The sequence below is a fragment of the Carettochelys insculpta genome, chromosome 1 (genome assembly GCF_033958435.1).
Source record: "Carettochelys insculpta isolate YL-2023 chromosome 1, ASM3395843v1, whole genome shotgun sequence".
NCBI lineage: Eukaryota > Metazoa > Chordata > Testudines > Carettochelyidae > Carettochelys > Carettochelys insculpta.
Genome location: NC_134137.1, coordinates 303,360,567 through 303,387,463, shown reverse-complemented (window position 1 = coordinate 303,387,463; position 26,897 = coordinate 303,360,567). Strand labels below are relative to the sequence as shown.

The 26,897-nt window shown below is 46.0% G+C and overlaps 1 protein-coding gene across 2 annotated transcripts in view; it reads left to right on the top strand.

Annotated features, from left to right (window-relative positions):
• The first annotated feature begins 13,526 nt into the window (after positions 1–13,526).
• Positions 13,527–26,897, top strand: part of ACSS3 (acyl-CoA synthetase short chain family member 3) — a 173,670-nt gene continuing 160,299 nt past the window's right edge. For both annotated transcript variants that reach the window (XM_075012266.1, XM_075012259.1), the window contains exon 1: positions 13,527–13,827. In XM_075012266.1, the coding sequence (XP_074868367.1) occupies positions 13,595–13,827 (233 nt within the window). In that variant the 5' untranslated portion in view covers positions 13,527–13,594. The remainder of the gene's footprint in view (positions 13,828–26,897) is intronic.

Genomic DNA, 26,897 nt, shown 5'->3' with positions numbered 1-26,897 from the left:
CATTTATTCCCCAACAGTAACATGTAATGTTTCCACCCTACCCCTGAGTCCCCAGTGCATGGTGGGGGAGTGGTGGCGGGGGAGCGGGATGGGGTGCATTTGGTGGGGGAGTATGAGGGATGGGGGAGTGGGGGGGCCTCTGGTGTGGAGTGTGGCTAGGAGGGTCAGGGCAGGCCCTAGGCAAAGGCCTGTCACAAGGCCTCCTGGACCCTGACCCCATCCCTCTGGGCCTGGTAACATGGGATAGCAGGCGGCTGCTCATACCCAGACCCCAGGTCTGTGGCTCAGCCCTGGATGAAGGGCTCTCATCTTCCCACCACAAGACTGTGGAGGGCACAGCAGGCAGCAACCACTGTGGGGATGTTTGGGAGGCCGATGTCCAGCCTCGTGAGGAGGCTGGGAAACCTCCCTTTTAGCCTCTCAAACACTCGCTTGACAGTGCTCCAGGTGTGGTTCAGGTGGCTGTTCGAGGTGTCCTGGCCTGTGGTGGTGCATCCGGTATAGGGCCGCATGAGCCACAGGTGCAGCAGGTACGCGGTGTCAGCCACAATGCAGGGGGGCATCACGATGTCCCTGAGTGAGAGCTCCTGCATCCGGCATCTCAGCCACGAATTCTGGACTACACTCCTCAGCAGGGCCTCCCTCCCCATTTCCCCAACCCCAGCAGGGCCCCCCTTCCCCTTGCCCAGTAGCCCACTCCTCACAGTGGGTCTGTGGGGTGGGCCAGGCTTACCTGTATCGGCACCACTCTGATGGTGGCCTTGCTGACTCCGAATTGGCCTCCTAAGGACTGGTGGTTATTTGGAGTGGCCAGCCTCCAGAGCACAATGGCTACCCTCTTCTGCACTGGGAGTGCTGGCTGCATCTGGGTGTCCCTGTGCTGGAGAACTGGGGCGAGCCAGTAGCAGGGGCCCTCGAATGTCTGCAAGGTTATTCTGAAGTTCCGCAGCCACCGCTTGTCATCCCAGTCCCCCAGCATTAGATGGCCCACTGATGAAGGCACATTGACGCTGGATCTGGGGGGCCCAGGGGAGGGCAGCAGGACCCTAGCCAGGGCCTGGAGGATGGGGTCCGTGCGAGCAACCTGCTTGTGCTGATTGAAGAGCGTGGTGAGCAGCATGGCCAGCCGGGTAAGGAGCTACTCCTCGGGGAGCGTCTGGGCAGGCATGTTCTCCCCAGCATGCGGTCTGCCCTGCTGTGTGCAGCCTGGCAGCCTTGAGCACGTGCAGGGTGGGGGTGTAGAGAGGGGCCCTTTAAGGGCTGGCTAACTGAGACCCCAGAAGGGCTTGTCAGCCATGTGAACCCTGCCTGCATCATATCCTGGCCCCTTACTTTGAAGTAGGGTCTGTTGCTTTGTGGATGCTTCATTTTGAAGCACAGGGACCCTTCTTCAAAGTAAAGGAGGGCTGCTTTTTGTGTGTAGATGCTCTACTTTGAGTTGCTTAATTCAAAGTTGTACATTGAAGTAAGCAACTTTGAAGTTATCTTGCAGTGTAGATGTAGCCTAAGGATAGGTCTACACAGCAAAGTTATTTTGGAATAACTGTCCTAGCATCTACACAATGCAACAGCTATTCCAAAATTATTTCGAAATAGCATTTGGCTTATTTCGAAATTGGTAAACCGCATTCTACAAGGAATAGTGCCTATTTTGAAATATGGTCTATTTGCTGCCTTAACACAACTTATTTCAAAATAAGCCATAGCGTGGCCAAAATAGCACTTACCTATTTTGAAATACAGCGTCTACACATAGAGAGCCCATTTCTAAATGGAGCCAAGCACTACTTTGAAATGCATCACCACAGCCACATTTATAAGTAGGAAACCAGCAAAATAACTTCTTAATTTTAAGACGGACTTGCTCCTAAGAAGCTTTGGAGAGCACAAAGGATAAAGTTCTGGGGGCTAAGTGCTCAGATGGCTTCATAAGGCATAACTCTACCTTATTTTGAGGAACTTTGGTGACTTACACCAAACTATGAATTAAAGGTACACCTAAAATATTATGTGCCTCATCCTGCAATCTTCATGCAACCAAAACTCTCCTAAAAGACAACAGGAAAATACTTCAGGACTAGGATGTAGGTATTTATACAAAATCTGAAACACTATACATTTTCACTTTATTATAAAAATTATTGTAATTTTAATATATGGATAATCTACACAGATATTCCTAGTGTTTAGGGGTGTAAAGCCTATTCTTTAAACCTAGAATTAGCATGGAAATGTGAAGGTGAAAGTGAGCTTTGCAGTTTTATTACTGAAGGAGAGGGTTGAACATAGAGTTTAGCATGGTTACAACTTTAAATTTGGAACTGTTCATAAGAGCCAATGTTCATTCACTTCAAGGCTCAAAGTGAATTACTGACATAAAACGAGCCCAGAAACAAGGCTAGCTAGAATAAATTGCTGTGGGGGAGTCTTTGCTGAGGCTGGGGTCTGGGCATGAAGCCCCCTACCTCCCACAGTGGGGCAAGCCACATGGAGCAGTGAGCCATGCTGAGTGTTGCTGCTCCATGCCATGGAATGGACCGTGGGCCAGAGTAATAAGTTGGGCGGGCTGGATATGAATCACTGGCCATATCTTTCCTGTCCCTGGCTTAAGGTCTCCCAGTTATAAGAAACTGCCAGAGGAGGGTGAAGGGAGATCGGAGGAGTAACAATGACCAAGTTAGACTAACAGATATTTTGGAGCATAAGATTTTGTGGGCAAAGACCTGCGTCTGCCCACGAAAGCTTATGCTCCAAAATATCTGAGAGTCTATAAGGTGCCACAGGACTTCTTGTCGTTCTTGAAGATACTGACTTACACGGCTACCTCTCTGATACTAATGACCAAGTTATTATTTGAAACTTTTTTAAGATTATTAATAGGAACATCAGAGCCTGTTTTGTTCCCTAATAAGAAAATATGCGGATAAATGTTTGTTAGAATCAAAGCAAGGTTATTTAACATTTACACTTCTTTTACTCTCTATTTTTCATTTTTGTTTCAAAAGTGGGCTTTGTGTAAGAATTGAATCTTTAGTAATTATTTGGATTAGAAGACATGGGTGCCTGGCATATTGGGAATGGAAGATTTTAAGAATGAAAGGAGGCAAAATAATTTTTACACTATTTTATTTAAAGTTTGTTTTTCTGTTAATTGGTTTACAAAACAGGAAAATAAGCTCTGTACGTTTTGTGAAAGCAGTGCTTGCACGTCACAGCTCAGATGCAGCAATCTGAAAAAACAGCTGCAAATGCACAGCAGAAAAACAAGGACAGCATTTGATAAAACAGATTTTACTCTTTTAGAGCCAAACAATCAATATTCTGCAATTGCACAAACTGTCACAGCCCTGGGACATGAACTACACAAAGATCAATCATCATTGGCAATTTTTGTGACATTACTTCACCCAGAGCTATGTTATAGTAAGATTAAGGTTGTAGGTCAAGGCCACAAAAAGCAAAGAATTCAAATCAAAGGTTAAAATGTTATTTGTTCTCTATGAAAAGTATGCTTGGCCTTTTTTTTGAATTGCACATCAATACTTGGCACCATCTCATACTTTTTATTTATCATTTAATTACTTTGATTTCCTATGCTCTTAATTTTCAATTAGAATATTTTAAGACATAGTCCTTTGTAGGCTTATTTCCTTTTAAAAACTTTTTAAAAAATGTAAATATGCAGAAATACTTGATAGAAGGGAAGACAATGATAATCAACATGCATTGAGGATTCTGGTTCAGATTCAGCAGTGTTACATGAGCAAGGCAATAGCCTATTTGCATGTGAAGCTCATTAACTAATCAATATATTTGTTAGCCTTTTAAGATGCTACAGGACTGCTTGTTTTTTGTAAAACTAAGAATGTTTTTTGAAACAGGACTTCAGTCTGAGAAATGTGCTTGTGGAGAGATTTTCTTACATTGCAGAGAAACCTTGCAGATACATTAAAACAAAAACATTAATAACTTATATTAGGAGTGGATGAGCTGTAAAAGGGGGTGACGAGCTTGTATATTTCAGCAACTGTGAGTAAGGCAGAATAAAAAAATGTGTGTGAATGAGGTGCATCTGCACACTGGTGAAAGCAGGCAGAGTTCAGGTTGCACTGGCGACATTAAATGTGCATTTCCTGGTTTTTCTAACTTTGAGTTTTCCTACAACCAATTATCCTTAATTCTGTGTTCATAATCTTTTGCCAGTGGAAGATTACACTATTAGAATCCATATAATCCAATTTTACAGAATTTTAAAATTTTCATTTGAGTCTGATAAATCATTTGCTCTGGAAATGTAGTCTTGGTCTGGTCAGTTAACACATTATGAGAAGCAGTCAAACTTCACCAAAATAAACACATTAACGTTTGTCCACTGCATTTAATATCTAGTTTGTCAGAGAGTTAGGCAGATTTAAGAGTGTATTGCTAAATTCAATTAAAAAACTATTAATTGCTTTCTTTTAGTCTGAATGAGCATAATATCTAGAAAAATGAAAGTTCCCTGAAGCATAATACTGTTTTCTTCACAGTAAACACTGAATATTTAAAAAAATAAAAATAATTCTAGGATTAAAATTAGCTTTTAAGTGCTCATCTTTGAAGATGAATAATTAGTGGATAGAGTTCAAAACTGTCACTGAATTAGGCAGAGTGGTATGGAATGAGCAGGAAGAACTGTCTTCAATGGAAGATATGAAGCTTGTGGTTCTCATCTATGTTGGTACGATAGCAACATGTAGGCCGTGTCTACACTAGCCCCAAACTTCAAAATGGCCATGCAAACGGGCATTTTGAAGTTTACTAATGAAGAGCTGAAATACATATTCAGAGCCTCATTAGCATGCGGGCGGCCGCGGCACTTCGAAATTGATTCGGCTTCCCGCCACACGGATCGTCCAGACGGGGCTCCTTTTCAAAAGGACCCTGGCTACTTCGAAGTCCCCTTATTCCCATGAGCAGATGGGAGTAAGGGGACTTCAAAGTAGCCGGGGTCCTTTCAAAAAGGAGCCCCATCTGGACGAGCCGTGTGGCGGCGAGCCGTGTCAATTCCAAAGTGCCGCGGCCGCCCGCATGCTAATGAGGTGCTGAATATGTATTTCAGCACTTCATTAGTAAACTTCCAAATGGCCATTTGCATGGCAATTTCAAAGTTTTTGGCTAGTGTAGACACGGCCATAGTGACTGCTCTTGTGACCAGTATGCACCTTCTGTCAGGGAGGTGGGTGCTCAGGACTCTACAAGCTTTAGACTCCAGGGAGTCCTTGGGAAGGATCACTGAGGAGCCCCTTGCTGGTGGATCCAATTACAAAGGACACCTGATGGAAAAATCTTGCAGGTATGCAGCTATGTGATGCCATCTCCTCCTTCTCCTTCCTTGGCAGGCAGCAGACAGACAGCAATGGATAGATATTGTGCTGCTGCTGCAGTGGACAGTGATGATCTGCCCCTGTGATGTACGTCACAGGCTTTTATAGGCTTCTTGATGGGAGAACCCGGTACCTTGTGATCCCTTGGAGGGAAATGGAAGGCTCAGGTGAAAAGGGTGGGAAAAACCAGTTAGCTCTTGTTCCCAACTGCCAGTGACTGATAATTCTGGAAGGCTGAGTCCAAAATGGAATCTCACTTAGGTGGTACAACTCCATTTTGAATGTGACAGCGTAATGAATATGCTTATAGAATATATATTTTAAACATTTCTTAAAACAACCTCTAACACACCCGACTTCCTCAATAATAATTTAGAAAGTATCTGAAAAATGGTGCAGCCTCTTAGTAACCCAGAAATGCCATTCTGATTTCTTTGTGGCATTCTCCATGCAATATTTCCACAGGCTACAGGGTGGGACCTTAAATATGCGGAGTTATTTTTGGAATGTCTGCTGAACAATTTTACTTGTAAGCTCCTTCAAGCACAGACAATTGTTTATTATATATGTGGCCTAGCAAACTGGGGCCTCTTGGCATTACTCATGATAATGGGGTTTTGTTTGCCTCAGAAATAGAAGTACTATTCTTGATCTCTGAAGATTGGTAATTGTTTTTGCTTTACAGGATGGATTAACGTGAGAGTGGGTTGGGCCAAAATGAGACCATTTATTGGTCAACTCCTGCTCACCATATTCAGTATTGACTGAGATTATAGTGAGTTAATTTTTTCCCGCTGTAGTGGGTAAACAGAGTATTTCTTTTGATCAGTTCAGTCATTTACCAGTTATGTAACTTACTGACATGTTCTAAGTTTAGTTGCTCAACAAAAAAATCACCTAACATGACCCTCAAATTAACAGTGAATGTTACAAATATTTAGGGTTACCTTGATTCGTTTACACAAATACACTACTCTGAGTTATTCCCTTTTATTCCGCTTTTCCTGGTGAGGGTCATGGTGATAGTATGGACAGTAAAGAGGAAGAGACCTTTTCCTCTGCAACTGGTTCCCACTCCTCCTGAACGGTTCCCAAGCTATCCAGGGCCGTGTCTACAGTAGCCAAAAACTTGGAAATGGCCATGCAAATGGCCTTTTTGGAGTTTACTAACAAAGTGCTGAAATACATATTCAGCGCCTCATTAGCATGCGGGCGGCTGTGGCACTTCGAAATTGATGCAGCTCGCCGCCACGCGGCTCGTCCAGATGGGGCTCCTTTTTGAAACCACCCCAGCTACTTCAAAGTCCCCTTATTCCCACCTGCTCATAGGAATAAGGGGACTTCGAAGTAGACAGGGTCCTTTTGAAAAGGAGCCCCATCTGGATGAGCCGCATCAATTTCGAAGTGCCACGGCTGCCCGCATGCTAATGAGGCGCTGAATATGTATTTCAGCACTTTGTTAGTAAACTCCGAAAAGGCCATTTGCATGGCCATTTCCAAGTTTTTGGCTACTGTAGACACGGCCCTGGATAGCTTGGGAACCGTTCAGGAGGAGTGGGAACCAGTTGCAGAGGAAAAGGTCTCTTCCTCTTTACTGTCCATACTATCACCATGACCCTCACCAGGAAAAGCGGAATAAAAGGGAATAACTCAGAGTAGTGTATTTGTGTAAACGAATCAAGGTAACCCTAAATATTTGTAACATTCACTGTTAATTTGAGGGTCATGTTAGGTGATTTTTTTGTTGAGCAACTAAACTTAGAACATGTCAGTAAGTTACATAACTGGTAAATGACTGAACTGATCAAAAGAAATACTCTGTTTACCCACTACAGCGGGAAAAAATTAACTCACTATAATCTCAGTCAATACTGAATATGGTGAGCAGGAGTTGACCAATAAATGGTCTCATTTTGGCCCAACCCACTCTCACGTTAATCCATCCTGTAAAGCAAAAACAATTACCAATCTTCAGAGATCAAGAATAGTACTTCTATTTCTGAGGCAAACAAAACCCCATTATCATGAGTAATGCCAAGAGGCCCCAGTTTGCTAGGCCACATATATAATAAACAATTGTCTGTGCTTGAAGGAGCTTACAAGTAAAATTGTTCAGCAGACATTCCAAAAATAACTCTGCATATTTAAGGTCCCACCCTGTAGCCTGTGGAAATATTGCATGGAGAATGCCACAAAGAAATCAGAATGGCATTTCTGGGTTACTAAGAGGCTGCACCATTTTTCAGATACTTTCTAAATTATTATTGAGGAAGTCGGGTGTGTTAGAGGTTGTTTTAAGAAATGTTTAAAATATATATTCTATAAGCATATTCATTACGCTGTCACATTCAAAATGGAGTTGTACCACCTAAGTGAGATTCCATTTTGGACTCAGCCTTCCAGAATTATCAGTCACTGGCAGTTGGGAACAAGAGCTAACTGGTTTTTCCCACCCTTTTCACCTGAGCCTTCCATTTCCCTCCAAGGGATCACAAGGTACCGGGTTCTCCCATCAAGAAGCCTATAAAAGCCTGTGACGTACATCACAGGGGCAGATCATCACTGTCCACTGCAGCAGCAGCACAATATCTATCCATTGCTGTCTGTCTGCTGCCTGCCAAGGAAGGAGAAGGAGGAGATGGCATCACATAGCTGCATACCTGCAAGATTTTTCCATCAGGTGTCCTTCGTAATTGGATCCACCAGCAAGGGGCTCCTCAGTGATCCTTCCCAAGGACTCCCTGGAGTCTAAAGCTTGTAGGTCCTGAGCACCCACCTCCCTGACAGAAGGTGCATATTGCTCACAAGATCAGTCACTATGGCCGTGTGTACACTAGCCAAAAAAATTGCCATGCAAATGGCCATGTGGAAGTTTACTAATGAATCGCTGAAATACATATTCAATGCCTCATTAGCATGCAGGCGGCCATGGCACTTTGGAATTGACACGGCTCGCCGCCACACGGCTCGTCCAGATGGGGCTCCTTTTTGAAAGGACCCCGGCTACTTCGAAGTCCCCTTATTCCCATCTGCTCCAGTGTCCTGGGTTAGCCTCAGGCCCTCCTTCCTGTGGGACATGCCTGATAGACTTCCAAAGGAAGCCTTCCAGAAGATATCCTCATCATGTGCCCAGACCACTTCAGCCTGTTGCTCTCAATCCAGAGTAGTGGGTCTCCTGAACTGCCGAGTCTCTTACCCTTTCTTAGATAGTAAGCCCAGCCACCTGTAGAGAAACCTTATTTCTGCTGCTTGTACTCACAAATTTGTCCTTTTGGTCATTACCCAAAGATCATCACAGGTGAGGATGGGTAAATTGGTGTATGAACGAAGAGCTTTTTTGAGATAATAGCTCCTATTTCAGCTACAGAGGTCTGTATTGTGCTTGTGTCACTGTTGCTGCTGTGCCAGTCTGCCAGGCAATCTCACCATCTTTTGCTTACTATAACCTGTGAGCAAGTATTTTTCTCTAAGGGAGATGCTCCCCCTTTACCTAAAAAGAACAATCCACTTTTATTCAGGGAGAGGACCATGACCTCCAATATCTCACCCCAGCCATTCTACACTCAGCAGCAAAATGTAATTTTCTGTATCTCTTATCTGACATATTTTTATTGTGTGACTCCAAGAACAACATCCTTGCCTCTTTTTTTTTAATTACAGGTAGAGCCATTAGAACAGTAAAAAAACTGATTCCATAAAGGAGTTACACCTCCGCAAATTTGGAGTCTAGGGTATTTTTTAGCTGGCTCACTCCCTACAATACTCTAAAAAGAATCTTCTGAAACTTAGAAAAGTCTTCTGGCATGACCAGAAATGTACAAAAAAACTAAAAATGTTGTGAAGTAGCTGAGTTTAAGAAGTTTCTTCTGTTCTCAAAGGCCTTGATGAAACTGGTGGTAGGTTCAGAGGCTTAAATATTTACAGATGAAAGTGAGCAATAGTTGAAAATGTTTGGGTTTTGGGGTAGTCCAGTTGAGAATTAGGAACCTTCAGGGATAGTATCTTTACAGTGCAGTGCAGCTCTGTTCCAGGGAAATAGGAAAGTTCGTTTCGAGTGTGTCTACATTACCAGTTAGATCAAAGAGCAGCGACTGATCTTGAAGAACAGTAACAGAGAGGTATCTGTGTTAGTCTGTATTCTATCAAAACAAAAAATCAGTCACGTAGCACTTTAAAGACTAAAAAAATAATTTTTTTAGGTGATGAGCTTTCGTGGGACAGACCCACGATCTATAGCTCTGAAGAAGTGGATCTGTCCCACGAAAGCTCATCACCTAATTAATTATTTTGTTAGTCTTTAAAGTGCTACATGACTGCTTTTTTGTTTTGATCCAGAAGTCTATTTATCAAGTCTAGTATAGACATGATAAACTGAATGCTGATTGCTCTAGTGTCAGTTCTGGTTCTCGTACTCCATCTCCACCAGAAGTGTAAGGAGAGCTGACAAGAGAGCATCCCCTGTAGATGTACCACAGTGTCTTCACAGAGGTAAGTAGATCCGAAGTTGATGCACTCAGCTATATTATTCTTTCAGCTGAAATTGCATAACTTAAGAGTGGTCCCTCTTGAAGTGTTAGACCACCCTTCAGTCAGGCTCAGTGTCTGTAACTGGGGCACCTCTGCACAGCCTCCCTACCAAGCTGCTGTTGCTTTTCCATAGTGCCATATACTCGTGCACCCAGCTATGATGTCCATCAGTCACAGCTTTTCCTGAATCTAGCTGTGCATATACTTTCCAGAAAATCATTTTTAGGTCCAGATTCACTTTAGCTCTTGGCTAGCCATGCAGCTGTGGCTTCACTGAACCGAGCACCCCGGGGCTCACTTTCTGGTTTCACGACTTTTCACCTTACCTTGCCAGAAGGAAGATGGGCAACAGGGAAAGGGCAGTTTCAAATGGGGATTAATGCGTTCACCTTTGGCCTGGCTGCCCAAAACTCTGCTATGAGGCGGCTATGCCAAACCTGAGTGATTTGGTGAGCTCACACCTGAGGTCACTAAGCCTACAATGGGAGGTGAGCCCAGCCTGTCATAAGAGACAGCCACAAGAACAATGGGAGCCACTACCGTGGGATGAGTGCAGGCTCACTTTCTGAAACTGCCTCTTCTTGGGGGCAGCACTCCACCTCTCACTCCAGTGACAACACCCAACTGTGCCCCTCCAGGGTCAAGAACCGCCCTGCTTTAGCCACTAGAAATGTTGGGAAGTTTGGTACAGGTGGAACCACATACTCACATGATTTGTATAAGCATTAAATATAATCCTACTATATGATGCCCCTCCCTTCCTCTGTTTTCAGTTTACTCCCAGTGCAGCCACTTAATTTATTCCTCTTAACTTCCATGATAAGCCTGTACTCTGATTCCAGGCCTGTGAAGTTGAATTTTAAGTTTTGAGGACTTTTTTGGGGGTGGGGGGTGGTGGGGGAGGGTGAGGAAAGTTTGGCAGGTCTGGCTTTGGAAATTCAGCTGCTGGTGGCAGCCACCCGCATGTGTCTTTGCTGATGGCAGTAATAGGGTGACCATACATTGTGTTTTGACCAGCACAGTCCCTTCTCTAAGCCCTGTCCCAATGTTTCCAGGATTAGTCAAACATTCCAGCCTTAGTAACAGAGAGTAAGCCGTGCTAGTCTACACACTATCAGAACAAAAAGCAGTCAAGTAGCACTTTAAAGACTAGCAAAATAGTTTATTAGGTGAGCTTTCGTGGGACAGACCCACTTCTTCAGACCATAGCCAGACCAGAACAGACTCAATATTTAAGACAGAGAACCAAAAACAGTAAGCAAGGAGGACAAATCAGAAAAAGATAATCAAGATGAGCAAGTAAGAGAGAGGAGGGGTGGAGGGGAAGATCAAGAATTAGATTGAGTCAAAACAAAAAGCAGTCAAGTAGCACTTTAAAGACTAGGAAAATAGTTTATTAGGTGAGAAGTGGGTCTGTCCCACGAAAGCTCACCTAGTAAACTATTTTCCTAGTCTTTAAAGTGCTACTTGACTGCTTTTTGTTTTGATAGTGTATAGACTAGCATGGCTTACTCTCTGTTACTAGATTGAGTCAAGCATGCAGACGAGCCCCTATAGTGACTCAGAAAGTTTCCATCACGATTTAAACCATGTGTTAATGTTCCGAATTTGAATATAAATGTCAGTTCGTCCACTTCTCTTTCTAAAACGGAGTGATAATGTCTCTTCATTAACACACATACCTTGAGGTCATTGACAGAATGCCCCATTCCATTAAAATGTTGACTAACTGGTTTGTGGATCTGGAGTGTTTTGATGTCTGTTTTGTGCCCGTTGACCCTTTGTCTAAGGGAGTTAGAAGTCTGTCCAATATACAAAGCATCTGGGCATTGTTGGCACATGATGGCATATATGATGTTAGTAGAGGAGCATGAGAAAGTGCCCGTGATTCTGTGAGTAACCTGGTTAGGTCCAGTGATGGTATTTCCAGAGAAGATATGTGGACATCACTGGACCTAACCAGGTTACTCACAGAATCACGGGCACTTTCTCATGCTCCTCTACTAACATCATATATGCCATCATGTGCCAACAATGCCCAGATGCTTTGTATATTGGACTGTTGCCTCCTTCTTAAGGTGGCACAGTGGCAGTTCATGCCCGGTATGCAACGCTGGCCCAATAACACACCGAGAGTGGAAGAAGAATCTTTATTTGGCATGCCAAGTCAGGTGCAGGGGGATCTCTCCTCAAAGCCTGCGCACCTTGCAACAAGCAGTGAGCAATACTTATACCTCTCTCCTCCTTTGTTCACCACCCCCCAACAAACCAGGGGAGAGTTTCTCATACTCCCTTTATCCATTCCTCCAGCTCAAACTGAATTTCTACTGCTCATATGACATTCCGCTCTGGTAATTCCCTATTAATCAGGAGGTAAAGTACCAATAGATTATTAACAGAATGTAAGTTACAGGGAGGTAGAGTTATTCAGTCGTGTAGAACATGAACAGGATTTCAGTAACAAAACAATGCTGAATTTCATGAGAAAATTAAGGAGGATTCACTAACAATGCTAAATACAATATTGAACCTCATGGGAACATTAGTAAGCATTCATTTACAAAACAATGTTTCTATGAGTACAGAATATAACAACGTTTCCCCTGCCAACAGGACAGACTTCTAACTCCCTTAGACAAAGGGTCAACGGGCACAAAACAGACATCAAAACACTCCAGATCCACAAACCAGTTAGTCAACATTTTAATGGAATGGGGCATTCTGTCAATGACCTCAAGGTATGTGTGTTAATGAAAAGACATTATCGCTCCGTTTTAGAAAAAGAAGTGGACGAACTGACATTTATATACAAATTCGGCACATTAACACATGGTTTAAATCGTGATGGGAACTTTCTGAGTCACTATAGGGGCTCGTCTGCATACTTGGTTCAATCTAATTCTTGATTTCCACCCCACCCCTCCACTCTCTGATTTGCTCACCTTGATTATCTTTTTCTGATTTGTCCTCCTTGCTTACTGTTTTTGGTTCTCTGTGCCTTAAATATTGAGTCTGTTCTGGTCTGGCTATGGTCTGAAGAAGTGGGTCTGTCCCACGAAAGCTCACCTAATAAACTATTTTGCTAGTCTTTAAAGTGCTACTTGACTGCTTTTTGTTTTGTTCCAGCCTAAGTTAACTAAACGTTCAGCTTAGTCAAAAAAGGGAGCTGCACTGCAAAAGAATAGGCGTTGAAGCTACTCTGGCCAGCTCAGTACCATGTCTCCTTTTCCCTTTGGCCACTATGGTCCACCTAGGCAGCAGCGGTGGCGGGTGCCTGCTTGCTGAGAGGTGTAGCAGTGGTTGATGGGAGCAATGCCAAGTGCCCCGAGCCCTTGGGCTAAGGCAGGGCGCCTTAAGGGGGACGCACCCCTGTAGCCAGGCCGGGCTCGACGAGCAATGCCGCAGGAGCAGGAAGGTGGGTCTTCCCTAACCCTAACCCGGCAGAGGAGCAGACCGCGCGTGGGCCGGCGGGCTTGTGCAATCGGCCTCACCTGGCCCGTGGCCATGGGGGAGGGCGGCAGGAGCAAAGCCCGGGCTGGACTCCAGCCTTTGGCGCCTGTGGACCTGTTGCTCTCGAAGCGCGGCGCAGCACAGAGGCGCTTGCGGTGGATCCAGCTCGGCTCTTGCGGGCGCCTTCCACGTGGCTTTTCGGGACGGCTAGAGGGAGCCGCTCAGCTGGGGCCGCTCTACCGAGGCGCAGAATGATGGAGCTGCAGCGCCTGGTTACGCGGCTCCGCGGCTGCAGCGCCCTCTGGGGCAAGGGCTGGCGGAGGGCGCCGGCCCAGCGCTGCCTCTCCGAGGGCGCGTACGAGCGAGCGGTCCGGGCCGCCTTGGCCGAGCCCGAGCAGCTGTGGGGAGAAGCCGCCCAGCGGATCCACTGGTCCAAGCCCTGGGTGAAAACCGTGGAGAGGAGCAACCCGCTGGTCGCCTCCTGGTGAGCGACGCGCCGCCGCCGCGGGGACGCTCCAGGGCGGCGGGGGGCTGGAGGGCAGAAGCGGGCGTCCCTAGCGTGGGGGAGGGGAGCAGGCAGTGCCCCCAAAGCTTTCATGGGGGCCAGGCGTGTGTGCGCGGAGAGCGGCTCCTGCCTGTCTAATGGGGGCTGCGTGGGAGGATGGGGAGAAGCCGAGAACGCCCCAAACGCACCTTGGGTTTCCCTGAGGGAGAAGCAGCAGCAGCCCGCGTGTAGCCTTCGAGCAGTGAGGCGAGGGGGGTTGTGGGGAGGAGAAGAGAATGGCCCCCGCCGGGGCTGATGTAGTGGGGAGTGTGGGGGACAGAGCATGCCAGCTCCCAGCTCTTGAAAGGGGGCTGTGTACTGCCTTCCCTGGTCCTCAACCCTGGCGAGCCCCGACGAAACCAACCCCCAGTCCTGCAGCACTTTAAGACTAGCAATATGATGTATTAGGCGATGCGCTTTTGTGGGGCAGACCCACTTCTTCAGCTCCAGCTCATCACCTGATACATCGTATTGTTAGTCTTTAAAGTGCTGTAGGACTGTGGGTTGTTTTGTTAGAACACAGATTAACACAGCTACTGCTCCATTACTTCCTAGCAAGTTTGGTATACTAAACCCACCCATCATATCAAATGGTCTGTTTTGACTAGAAAACACGGGCACTTTATAGGGAAAAATGGTACGTAATTTGGCAAAGATGACCTGTTATTCCAGTGAAACTTGATCAAATTGAACTCTTTTGACCCTTAGAATGTTTTTGGCAATAGTATAATACACTACCATCATTGGTATCCGCTAAAGTACATTACAAGATAATTTGTTAAGTTCTCTACATTTCCAAAGAATACTTCACCATTACGTAATTTATTGCACTGGGGAAACAGAATAACATTAGAACAAGACATTCCATTGTTTTCCCTTAGAAAAATTGTGTACAATAGACTTTTAGAAACAAAACCAAAAATAAAACCAAAACCCTGGAGCAGTGTCCCAGCTGAGTGTTTAGTAAGTCTGTGCTGTATTTTTTAATGTTTCATAAGGGAGCTCCAATCAAAGGCACTGTTCAGACTTTTTAGTTTAAAATTCATGGTAGTCAAGCAAGAACAACTAGAGCAGGGGTTCTCCACCTTTTCAGTAGTGCAGACTCCCGGTCACCCCCGCCCTCGCAAACTGTTCGTGGACCTCCATCAAAGCCACTTCTATTTTCCCGTCATCATTTTTATTTATCTTTTATTCACAGACCCCCTGCAATAGCCTTGTGGAACCCCAGTTTGAGAAACACTGAATTAGAGAGAGGTAGATGGAGAATCAGGAGCAGACTGAGTGAAAGAGGCATGGATAAGAGATTTAGGATGTGGTCAGCAACCTTTCTGAGATGGAATGCTGAAATTTGGCATTTTGCCCTCTTTGTATGGTCCGAGTGCTGGTGATACTTTTTGAAGTCACAAGTAGTCCTACCTACAACAACTTCATTAATAAACAAATTAAAATGCAGAGCTTTACCATTTTGGTTTTCAAATCTCAGGCCGTCAAGGTTTTTGACATACCTAAAATTGTCTGGGATTTTAAGACAGGTTGAATGTCTCTTATTCCAGATTCTGTGGTCTGGCAATATCTGTGGTCTTAGCCTGTCTGGCAGGTAGCCCCACAGGTTGGGGACAGAGCTGCTGGCGGCCCTGGGTGGGAGCCACTGCCGGCCATTGGTGGGGAGCCCCCAGCATGCAGGATCACAGAGTTGCTGCTGTTCAGGCAGGGGGCCAGCACTGGCTGGGAGAGGGGGCTGCAACAATTCTGCAGAGAGATAAGCACTCCCGCTACACCCAGCCTGCTCCTGCCCAGGCCCTCTCACCCCCACTCCACTCCTGGCTGGACCCCCCCCATCCTCGGCTTGTTCCTGCACCCTCCCTCCCACTCAGACTTCTCATCCCCAGCCTGCTCCTGAACTCCTCCCCCACTGCTGCACCTTGCCTCCCACCCTAATCTCCCAAAACCAGCCCACTCCTGCATCTTCCCTCCCACCTAGACCCCAAACATCCACCCCCAGCTGGCTCCTGCACCCTTCTTCCTGGCCAGAATGAACACACCCACCCCCAGCCCACAGGGGAGCAGGAGGGAAACCAAACTGTGGCAAGTTCTGCAGGGCTCTGGGACAGGCACTCTGGCCACAGTCCTGTGTTGTCCAGGGTTCCAGCTCCTTGGCCCTTGGTGAGGGCCTGTGTGACGGGAGCTGCTGCAGTAGGGCTCCAGCCCCATCCCTGCACCACTGCAGGGGCTCCAGGAGGCTCTGGCCCCAGCACCGTGGCAGGGGCTCTGCAGTGGAGAGGGGTCCATCTCCAGCCCCATGGCGGTGGTCTGTGTGGCAGGGGCTGCTGTGGTAGGGCTTCAGCTCTGCACCACGGCAGCGGCTCTGGCCCCTCCTGTGCTGCATGGGGGGAGGAGGGGCGGGGCTGAGCTCTGAGCATGTGCTGGTTAAAATCGGCTTGCATGCCAATGGTGGCATGTGTGCCAGGGGTTGCCAGCCTCTGGTTTAGGAGGATAAAGTACTAGTTCTGACCTTTGGCAAGAGACTATGGTGAAAATGGTTTCATACACATAATCTCAGTTAATTAACGTAATTTTTATGGAGATATTTAATATTGCAATAAGCATATTTTAAGCACCTACTAATTTTGAACGTTTCCATTTCTGATGCCCAACTTGAGACACCTAGGGCCTGACTTTCAGAACTGCTGAATATGTTGAGTTCCTGCTGACTTCATTTGAAACTGTGGGTGCTCCCCATTTTTGTTAATGAGGTTCTGAGGGCTGTGTTCATCCTATCTAAAATTCAGCTGGACAAAAGAAAGCGTAAGGCTGGTAGATTTGTCTCCTGCAGAATTTCATTGATACTGGAGGTTGCCTCCATTGGTGTAGCCAGACTTGTGCCACGAGCATGTGGTCAAAGTTCCTCTAACACTGTCTATTCTGGCTCTCAAAATCAATTGTGAGCTCCTTCTAGAGTGCTGGGCTGAGTGACACCCCAAAATGGTAGCGTCTTGAAAGATGGTTAAATTGATTCAAAGGTGCTTACTATTTTAAATATATTAAAACATGTTTGTTCCTGTGTAATTCTTTATTTGGTTTCCTAGATCGCTTCTCTTATTCAGAATTTAAATGCCTGTGTGGTTTTTAAGGAACTTTGGACAAACTCTGTGCCCAGTGATGCCATTAGATATGCAGTTAGTAGAAGCTGTAAGTGTACTGGAGAGCAGAACTGGACTCTTAAGTACTGACGGTTAAGACCTTAAATGGTTGTTAAGTTTTGCAGATGAGGACGCAAAATCTGCCCCACAACCATGACTTCCCCTCCCTTCCATGATATGACTTTTGATTTTAGCCTAGCCACTCTTGATTTAGTAATTGTCACTTCATATGGTAGCTTTGCGTTTTACGCCGACTGACATTGTTGGAATTGGAGCACAGTGTTTTATGGCAGAATAGGATTGATTAAGATGATATTTTTGTTTTTCTGTGCTTCATTACTGTGGGATGTAATATCACTTCCAGAAAAAAACACTGCATATCTCAAAAGTGTAGTTACAGACTGTAGCTTCCAGATATGTATTATCAGGCTATCAATGGTTCACTTGATATTACATAAGAGGTAGGTAGCTGGCCTGATGAAATAATGGGCAAAAAAACAAACAACAATGAAAAAAGAACAGGACGTCAACCTAAGTTGAATAAAAACTAGATGCTAAAGGGGCTTTATCCTCTACAAGGTTCAGTGAGGGAAAGAGTGCTGCAGACAGACTTGTTGTTGCTCTTTTCTCATGCATGCAGTTATGAAAAACTAGCCAGGCCACTGATGTATGCTATCTAATAGGGAAGGGGGCAAGTAATACCAAGCTGATTGTTTGGATCTCCAGAATGGCAGAACGGGGTAAGCTGGGCTCATTGAGCACAAGTTGTCTGCGTTGCCTTAAGCTGCCACCTTAAGTTTATTTTTTTCACACAGATGGGAAAGTCAGTGTACCAAACAGTGCTAGAAAGAAGCTGTAATTGTCTTGATAAATTGATTTTGACAGTGCCCAAAGTACGCTAGAGTCAGGTGTGGGAAACCTTTGGCCTGCAAGCGGGATGTGGCCTGTGGTTTGCCTTGGTCTGACCAGTGAGGCTTGGGGCTCCCCAACCTCTGCAGTGAGGCAAGTTGGCGCATCCAGCTGTCATGTAAAGCCTCTGCTCAGTCCAGTACAATGCAGATGTAAGTTCCGTAGCTTTGTCATTTCTAGTTTTAAGTCTTGTAACTCTCTGTAAGCTTTCTTTTGTAGCAGCTTCTAGGTCCATAGAGTATTATAAGTTCTGAACAGTTTCTTAGTAGATACCATAAGTCTGTAAGAAATCCTGTCTGTTCCTTTGTAAAATAAATTGCTTTCTCTGAAGTGAGTTCTCCTTTGTGTGAATGTGTGTGTGCAATGGAATCCGTCCCAGGAGCCAGCCTGCACATTGGTGGCCAGAGGATAATAAGAGCTGAGCCCTGCAAAAGAACCCACCCGAGAAAGAGGCCCTATCAAGAGAAGATCAAAGTCCCATCTGCTGTTCACTGATGACTCATGGTCATACAGAGTCTTGGGACAGTGGGATAGGAAAAGAACTGTAGACAAATCCACATTTAAAAAAAAGATGGGAGCAAAGCTCGGGGCTGGTGTGTGTTCTTTTTGCCATCGCCACTCTGTAGGAGGTAGTCTTGGCTGGCTGGGGAGGCAGGAGGCAGCCTAAGGCTCTAGCCCTGCGCATCTCCTTCTCTCTCTAGGATGGATGGTACTGACTGCTCCTGAGTGCTACTCTCACAAGAGAGAACTAGCTGATAATGGGGGTCCTAGGATGAGCTTGCAGGATTTGTGCCTGCAGGCAGACAGACTGGACCCACTATGCCTAGGTTTCCTTGGCTGTCTCTAGGCAACCCTTACAGAAGAGAGTGCAGGAGGTCTGAGGGTGTGCATTTTGAAAGCTGCTTCCCCTTCTTCCTTTAATCCAGTAATGGCATTTAATAAAATACATATGAATGTAACCCTGAAGTGGTCTCTAGTGGAACTAAGGTAACACCAGCCACATGAGGGGACACAGTGGCTGGAGTGCCAGTGCTGGCTCCCTGGGGGTGGGGCAGAGGCATGAGCCTCACAGTCCTGATCAAGGCAAACCATGAGCTGGTTCTGGCCAATGGGCTTTACCTGGCATGAGGAAGGAAGCAGTATGTTGCAGGGAAGTGCTCCTTGCAGACAATGTCACCCCCACCCCCCGCTGCTCCCATTCTCTGAGAATTGCAGCGAATGGGAGTGGTGGAGGGACAGTGACTGCAAGTACAGGGTGGCCTTATTTGCACCAGGTTGGCGCCCCAGTCCCCAACCCCTTCCCCACCTAGATCCTGCACTGCTATTCCTAGCCCATTTCTGTACCCTGTCTGCTGTTCAGACCCTGCACTGGCATCCCCAGCCTGTTACTGCACCCTACCACCCTTCCAGAATCCTCAACTCCTGCCCCCAGTCCAGACCCCAGCAGCCCCCTTTTGTCCACTGAACACCTCATTTTGGCCCCACCCCAGTACCTATAGAGGGCCCACAAAATCTACTAGCCTGTGGCCCCAGAAGTGTTAATTTAGTGGGGGGTAGATCTCGGTGCTCCCACCCAATGGGACTGGAGGTTGAGGGGAGTACCATTTTTTTTCCTCCTTCTCAGTTGAGGTGCAGGTCATTGAGCTTTATTGTTTATTTGCTTTTCTCTTGTGTTTAGAACCCTACTGATTCTTCTGTTGGTCAGTGGCCTCCAGTTCAAAAAAAAGGTCTCGTTCCCCTCAGCCCCGAGTCTGTTGAAATATTCTGTGGAAATCCAGTCTCCTCTCTCTTTTGAAGAGACTACAGTAATACAAATATTTTAATTATTACATAAGTCGTTGCTTAAGCATTTTGGATCAACTGAAATGAATGTCTTCTGGCAATGTGTAAAGACTTTTCCTCTCTGGATTATAGAAAAATTGGCAAGTGTTTGACAGAACAATTCCTTATTCTCATGATGGTCCCTACTGTGTTCATTGAGAGCTTATACATGTTCACTGTGGGAGATTTTGAAAGTAGCAGTGTCCATTGCTCCATGCATGTGCCTTTGGCTTGCTGAACAGTTTCATCTGAGGAGATAAAGGGAGTGGCGCACTGACACACACTCCAGTTTTGCACATAGTCTGGGTTGGAACTAGTAGTGTCCTCTTGCACATGACGAACTTTAACAAAGATAGACTTAATCTGTACATAGTCTTGCAGCATTTTACTGTTCTGTATAATAGTTTAGATAGATTACTAGTTTTAGGAGTAGAATTGTGTTTTTTGTTTTTGTTTTGGAATTGTTTCTGCATAAGCACCTCCTGTCAGTCTGTGTCCATGCACAGGTACTGAAATATACCAAAGACACCAGGCTTCAAAATCTGCACCTCCTACCCATCTTCTTTCTCCATCAATGAGGAACATCAGCACTGCCTGTGCTGCTTGGATGAAGCCTACATTTCCTCCAGATGCAGCATCTGCCTGTCCTTTTCCAGTCTTACTCAAGAAAGCCAGGCTATCTCCCTCTGAAAATGCCTCATGGAAGTTTCCCATGAGACTTCCCTTGAACCCAGGCAGGACAACTTCCTGTACATCATCTTGAAGCATACAGCAATGCACCTCCATCTATGGAGTCCTAGTGTAGCACCTGTAGTACCTCCACATCATGGATGCTTTGCCAAGGCCCAACTGGGAGGCAAGAAGCACAAACACCAGGATGGCAGTAAGTCTTCCTCTGTGCCTGTGAAAAGAGAGGTTTCAGTTATGGGGAGTGAGCCTGTTCTAAAGTGCCTAAGCATGAAGAGACCACAGAAACTAATAGATTAATTGTAAGTGGGTACAGCCTGTACACCCAAAAGCACTGGTGTCTGAGCTCGTGAGTTGTCTGCTTCATGGAAGACTATTGCTTCTGTGCCAGTTCCAGGGACTGAGTACCTTTGATACTACTCAGGTTGGGAAGTCTTTGGCTTGAGAGACTTGACATCTCCACACTATTTGTAGCCCTTTACGTTCAGGGAGACTTTATTTCCTGTGCAGGGCATGTCTCAGCTGAGGCACCCCTCAATCCCACTCCAGTCGTATACATGTGTCCACTGGTACTGCTGATGGAACCAGCCCCTTTTTGTCTTCAGAGGAATCTGATGAGGGGCAGGAGCTTATCTATCTCTTCTCATCCCTATGAGTACCAACCAAGGCTTTGGTACACATGATTCACATCATCCTCACCTCAGTGGCTTTGTCACCTTCCCCATCTGCTGATGATTGCTGCGAATTCCAGGCTGTTTCCAGAGCTGCAGGAGAGCTGCGTGTGTTCTTGGAGGAGGTCCAAGACCATCAGTATAAACTGCTGGGTGTACTTTGCTTATTTGAGGAGCAACACTATGCAGCACCAGTCTGTGACGCTATTCTCAAGCCATCTAAAACAGTTTGCATAGGATGACTACGTACTTCTCCCTTAAAAGTTTAGATAAATGCTACTGTGTTCCAGCCAAGGAAAGGATTTGAGTTTCATTTTTTTTCTCAATCCCATCCCTCTCCCTCGCCCAAGGCATTTGTGGTCCAGTCTTCAATGGAATGGGCTAGACAACAGCACTTATACTCCACTCCATCTGAGGAGGAGGAGAAGCTGGTAACAAGAAAATCATTTAAATACGTGGCAGGTGTGGCTGATACCTCATCACCAGAGCTCTGTAAATCTGCAGATATCCATTGTTGCAACTTGGATATGGATACAAATTTTGTATCTGTGCAGGGCTCTGCAGCATATGCCTACCCAAATGGAGTAGCTGTCATGCAGCATTCATACTCCAGCTTGGCTTTCTGAACTACCTAGCAGCAGGCTGCAATATGTTGCAATAACCTGCTGAGCATTCTGGGACTTTGTAGTCTCCAGCTTGCTTGGTCAGGAACAGGTAAACCATAATTAAAGCGTGTTAGCCATCTGCCATTTTGAAGGATGTGTGGTTTTACTTTAGAAGGTGATAATGGTGGGTGCTGTAAAGAAAACAGTTGTCACTGTGTGTCCCATGTGGTTATGTATTCGTTAATGCTGCCACAGCTTCATAGGGGTATCTGAACTCCTCCACTGGGCGACTGTTGCAGAACACAGTGACCAGGGTTATAGTACTGTGGGGGGCAGAGTGATGAGCTAAGAAGTCTCTGAGGAAAAGTGGTGAGCGGTTGGGGGGGTGGCACAGCCTTGCATTACTGGTGATGGCCTGTGGAGTTGTTGATAGAACCCTGCAAATCTGCTGGCATTTTTGGTGGATTGAGCACAGATACAAAATTTGTACCTGTCTAGGATTTTATTCCTTGTCCTGTATGGCCATAGCCATAGTTATAAGTAGGGAATTGACTCCTTTCTTCTGGTTTGCTGAGAGGTACAAAATACCATCAGAGATCACCTCCATTTTGATAAATCCCATCTTTTCAACCAGAAAATGGACAGCTCTTTCCTCATTGTCAGTGATTTGAGAGCTATGCTTTGTTCCTTGGATATCTGCACACCTGAGCTGAAGTGTAATTCTACCACCCATATAGTGTTATGGGGCCTCCCTGTTTTTCTTCAGCAATGTTGTGGACCCCCAAGGAAGTGTTGAGTGAAAGATGTCATCCTCAGTACATGTCTTCACAACATTCTTCCTCCCAGATACAACCCTCACAGAAGAGAGACTCCTTAGGAATCCCAGATAGCCATCAACTACCTTCCCTACAGCTGAACAACCACCCTACTCCCTTTGAGGAGCCATCTAGCACTCTTCTTACCATCTAAGCATGCAATAACGACAGAGAAATGGTACTAAATGTCATCCGCTATGGCCAAACAACTAAGTTTAACCTCCATGTTGCTCTGGTGCCTTTCCTTTCTGAGTTAGTATCAACAAAGAAAAATCAAATTTGACTTCATACAACCCTTAGACTGTATAGGGGCCTCCATCAACTCAGTCACTTATATACTAAGGAACAGTTTTCAGAGTCTGCAGGAAATAATAACCTATGTAATCAACAGTCTTTTTGTTCTGTCTGGAACTTGTGTATTCTGCCTAGTTCAGATTGCTGCACATACACATCACCGACTTTGCTTACTTCCACACACACTGCCTCCAGACTTATCTCCAGAGAGACAGGTCCGTCCCCTCCATCCCCCCATGCAACTACTCTGCTACTGCCGGCGGTACACAGACCCAGAGCAGGTTTGCATATGAGTCCCCTTTCTCCCTTCTTCCCTGTCTCTTGTAGGATGGGGAGTGTATATGGGAGACCACATGACACAAGTAACATGGACTCCTTGGGAATCCAGGGTGCACGTCAACATTCTGAGACACCATGTGGAAAGAAGTCTTGCCAAACGCATCGTATTTTTCTGTCTAGCAACACCATCACTGTTTACTATGTTGACAAATAGGGGCACAGAGTCCACCATTCCATGTACAGAGGCAGTAAACCTGTGCAGTTGGTGCCTTCTTCCACGAAGTTCTTGTTTATCTGCAGCCTACCTCTTGGAGACTCAGAATGTGATTGCAGACTCGATCAGCAGGTAGGTACTGGGAACTCCATGACACTAGTTTGTGACAGTTTTGACCAAAAGGTAACTCTGACCAGAGACCCATTCACCTTCCTCGTCAACAACAAATAAAGCACATACTGCTTCAGCTCTCTGCAAAGTAGGCCAATTTCATGAGAACTCAGGCTTTGACCCTAGCCTCCCCCAGTGACATACTGCTCTGGAGTATGTGTCAAGTGACCATGTGGAATTCAGTACATACCTTTGCTTCACATTACTCCTTGGTGCCAGAGTCATTGGCAAATGTCTCCTTTGGTACAGCTGTCTCTGCTCAGACATTCCAACTCAGTTCTTGCCCCCCCTCCTCTGACTTATATACAACTTATTAATCACTCTCAGTGAACCATTATCTGTAACTGGAGGGTCTTTGAGATGGGTGGGTCCCTATTTGTATTCTACTTCATGCCCACCTTGCTGCTGATGGTTGGATTTGTTATGGTAAAGAAACTTGAGATGTAGTAATTCTTTACTACACCAGATGAAACTATGAGGGCACTAGTGGGCGATACTGCTTTCACAATCTCCAGATGCATGGTGCCGCTATGTAAATCATCAGTGTAATGCAGACAGGGACCACGCCTATTGGTAGCTGGAGGTTCTGTGATAAGTATTTGCTGCCTCCTAAAAGAATTGTGGAATATTTCTGAGGTAAGGCTACTGGACCCTATTTTATTATTTACTTTTGTAAATTAAATTAACTTACTTGTGGCAACCTCTATGAACTTTCTGGCTGATCCAGCGAAAGGCAATCATTAGCTATTAAAAAGCTTATTATATCATCATGCGAGGGCTGGGTGAAAGAAATCATTGATTGTTAACAAGCTAGCATTCAGTTGAGCTTTTCGTTCTGCACGTTATGAAGGCAATACGCCATGGATCCTGATAAGTGGGCCATTTTCTTCAGAAATCTAAGGGTACTGTGGTTTGATGTGCTGAGAACAAGCAGAAAAAGTCTCTAAGAGAGAGAGAGATACTGCCACCAGTCTCTTAGTCTGATAAAGTGAATAGTCTAATGGAGCGTACTGTTTTCCCACAGATGAGCTGCTTGGTCTAATGGACTTATGGAGAGGAAGCCATTACCTGATTTCTAGTATTTTATCTGGAAAATAGAATTTAGACTTAGAAAAAAATGTTTGATTTTTTTTTTTTTTTGAATGGTCACAGTGAATCTACTTGAGAAGAAGAGAAACATTAGTTTAAAATTTAAAGAGGTGTTCAGTACCTGGCCAAACAGAATACCAAATTGGAAAGCATTTCTTTCAGAAACTTTCACATAAGCCAGAAATATTAAATGAGGCGTGAATGTCACTTACCTGCACGTAGCTATAAAGATACCCTACCCCAACTATTTAAATAAAGCCTAGAACCATTTCAGTGCAAGAGGAAATACATCTGCTATGACATAGCATTTAATCTGGAATCAGTCGTTGTTTACATGTGCTAAAACACTTGGTGGCTCCAAGTTAAATAATCATGGGTTTACAGCTCCTCTTTAGTAACAGATAGGTAGCTGTGTTAGTACGTGCTCCAACAAAACAAAACAAAACAGCAGAAATGTAGCACTTTAAAGCTGTTTTGTTTTGTTGGCGTACAGGCTAACATGACGCATGGCTGCCAAGCTCTTCTGCTGCCTGCAGCCAGCCGCCTCCTTAAAGGGCCCCTCCCAAACACCGCTGAGGCCTGCAGAGCTACCCAAAGCCAAGCATAGCCTGTCCCACAGCACAGTGGATGACAAGCACCTGCTCCTGGCTTTAAATGCTGAGATTGTGGACACTGTGCTACAGCTGCTGTGCGCAGTTGTCGCGGCCTCCCCTCTCCTTGAGAGACTGAGTGGTCCCCCGAGCCTCAATCCCACCTTGGGCGCTCCGGCACCAGTGGAGCCACCCCGGCAGCTTGGACTGGTGGGAGTGATTGATTCTGGGGAAATGGGATGATGCCAGATGGCTGCGGAACTTGCACGTGAACAGGGAGACCTTCCAGGAGCTCTGCCATTGGCTCATTCACACACTGAGGCACCAGGACAAAAACATGTAGCCCACTCGCCTCCTCGAGAAGTGGGTTGCTATTGCTATATGGAAACTGACCACCCTGGACAGCTACCACTCAGTGGGGCATCAGTTCAGGGTGGGCAAGACCACCGTTGGAGCTGTCCTGATGGAGATAAGCTGGGCACAGCTCACACCCTCCCCATGAGGAGAGGGGAAGGTGTTCCTGGGCACGGGGACCCTCAGCGGCAGGGGGCTGGGAGCGGGTGTGGCTTCAGGGGCTGCTGGCTGGGAGGGGGCAGGGGTGTAGTGGCTGAGAACTCCCCACCACACACTCATGAGAACACATGTCATAAGAACAGCCATACTGGGTCAGACCATAGGCCCATCAAGCCCAGTATCCTGTCTTCTGACAGTGGCCAATGCCCCAGAGGCAATGAGCAGAACTGGTAATCATCAAGTGATCAATTCCCTGTTGCCCATTTCCAGCCTCTTGGAAATAGAGGCTAGGGACACCCTCATCCTCCATGCCCATCCTGGCTAATAGCCATTGATGTACCTGTCCACCATGAATTTATCTAGTTCTTTTTTAAACCTTACTGTAGTCTTGTCCTTCACAATGTTTTCCAGCAGATTAACTGTGGGTTGTGTGAAAATTTCCTATTGTTTGTTTTAAACCTGCTGCCTATTAATTTAATTTGGTGATCCCTAGTTCTTGTGTCGTGAGAAGGATTAAGTAACAATTTCTTATCTATTTTCTCCACACCAGTCATGATTTTATATAACTCTATTATATCTCCCCTTAATCATCTTTTTTCCAAACTAAAAAGTCCCAGTTTCATTAATCTCTCCTCATATGGCAGGCACTCCATAGTCCTCCATCCTTGTGCTCCACATCCTTCATCCCGTGCAGGTTGTCTGCACAATAAATGCGATGCTCCTCCACTGCATCATCCATGTTGGGGACCTGGACACTGCCATCGAGGGATTCACATCACTTGGGTTCACAAACTGCTTCAGCGCCCTGGATGGGATGCACATTTCCATTCACACCCCGCCACAGTGCAGGCCATGAGGGCACATTGATGATGAGCTCGCCCTCCTCACTGGACCCCTCCAGGGGGGAGTCCAGCCCCTGGCTCTGGCTCTCTGGTCCCAGCTCCTCCTGGGCCTCTGGCTTGGGCTGGTCAGCGTCCATGTCCAGGATGCTGGGTGGCGGGGAGCTGTTCTGGGGCCCAAGGATTGAGTGGAGCTCCCAATAATAGGGGCAGGTGGAAGGACCTGCCCCTGAGCACTGATCTCGTCCCAAGCCCAGGCATAGCCCTGATGGAGCTCTTTTACTTTACACTGGATTTCATCTGGAGTGCATTAGGTGTGTCCCCCCATGCTGAGGCCATGGGCGAAGGCCGTGACATTATGACACATCACCCC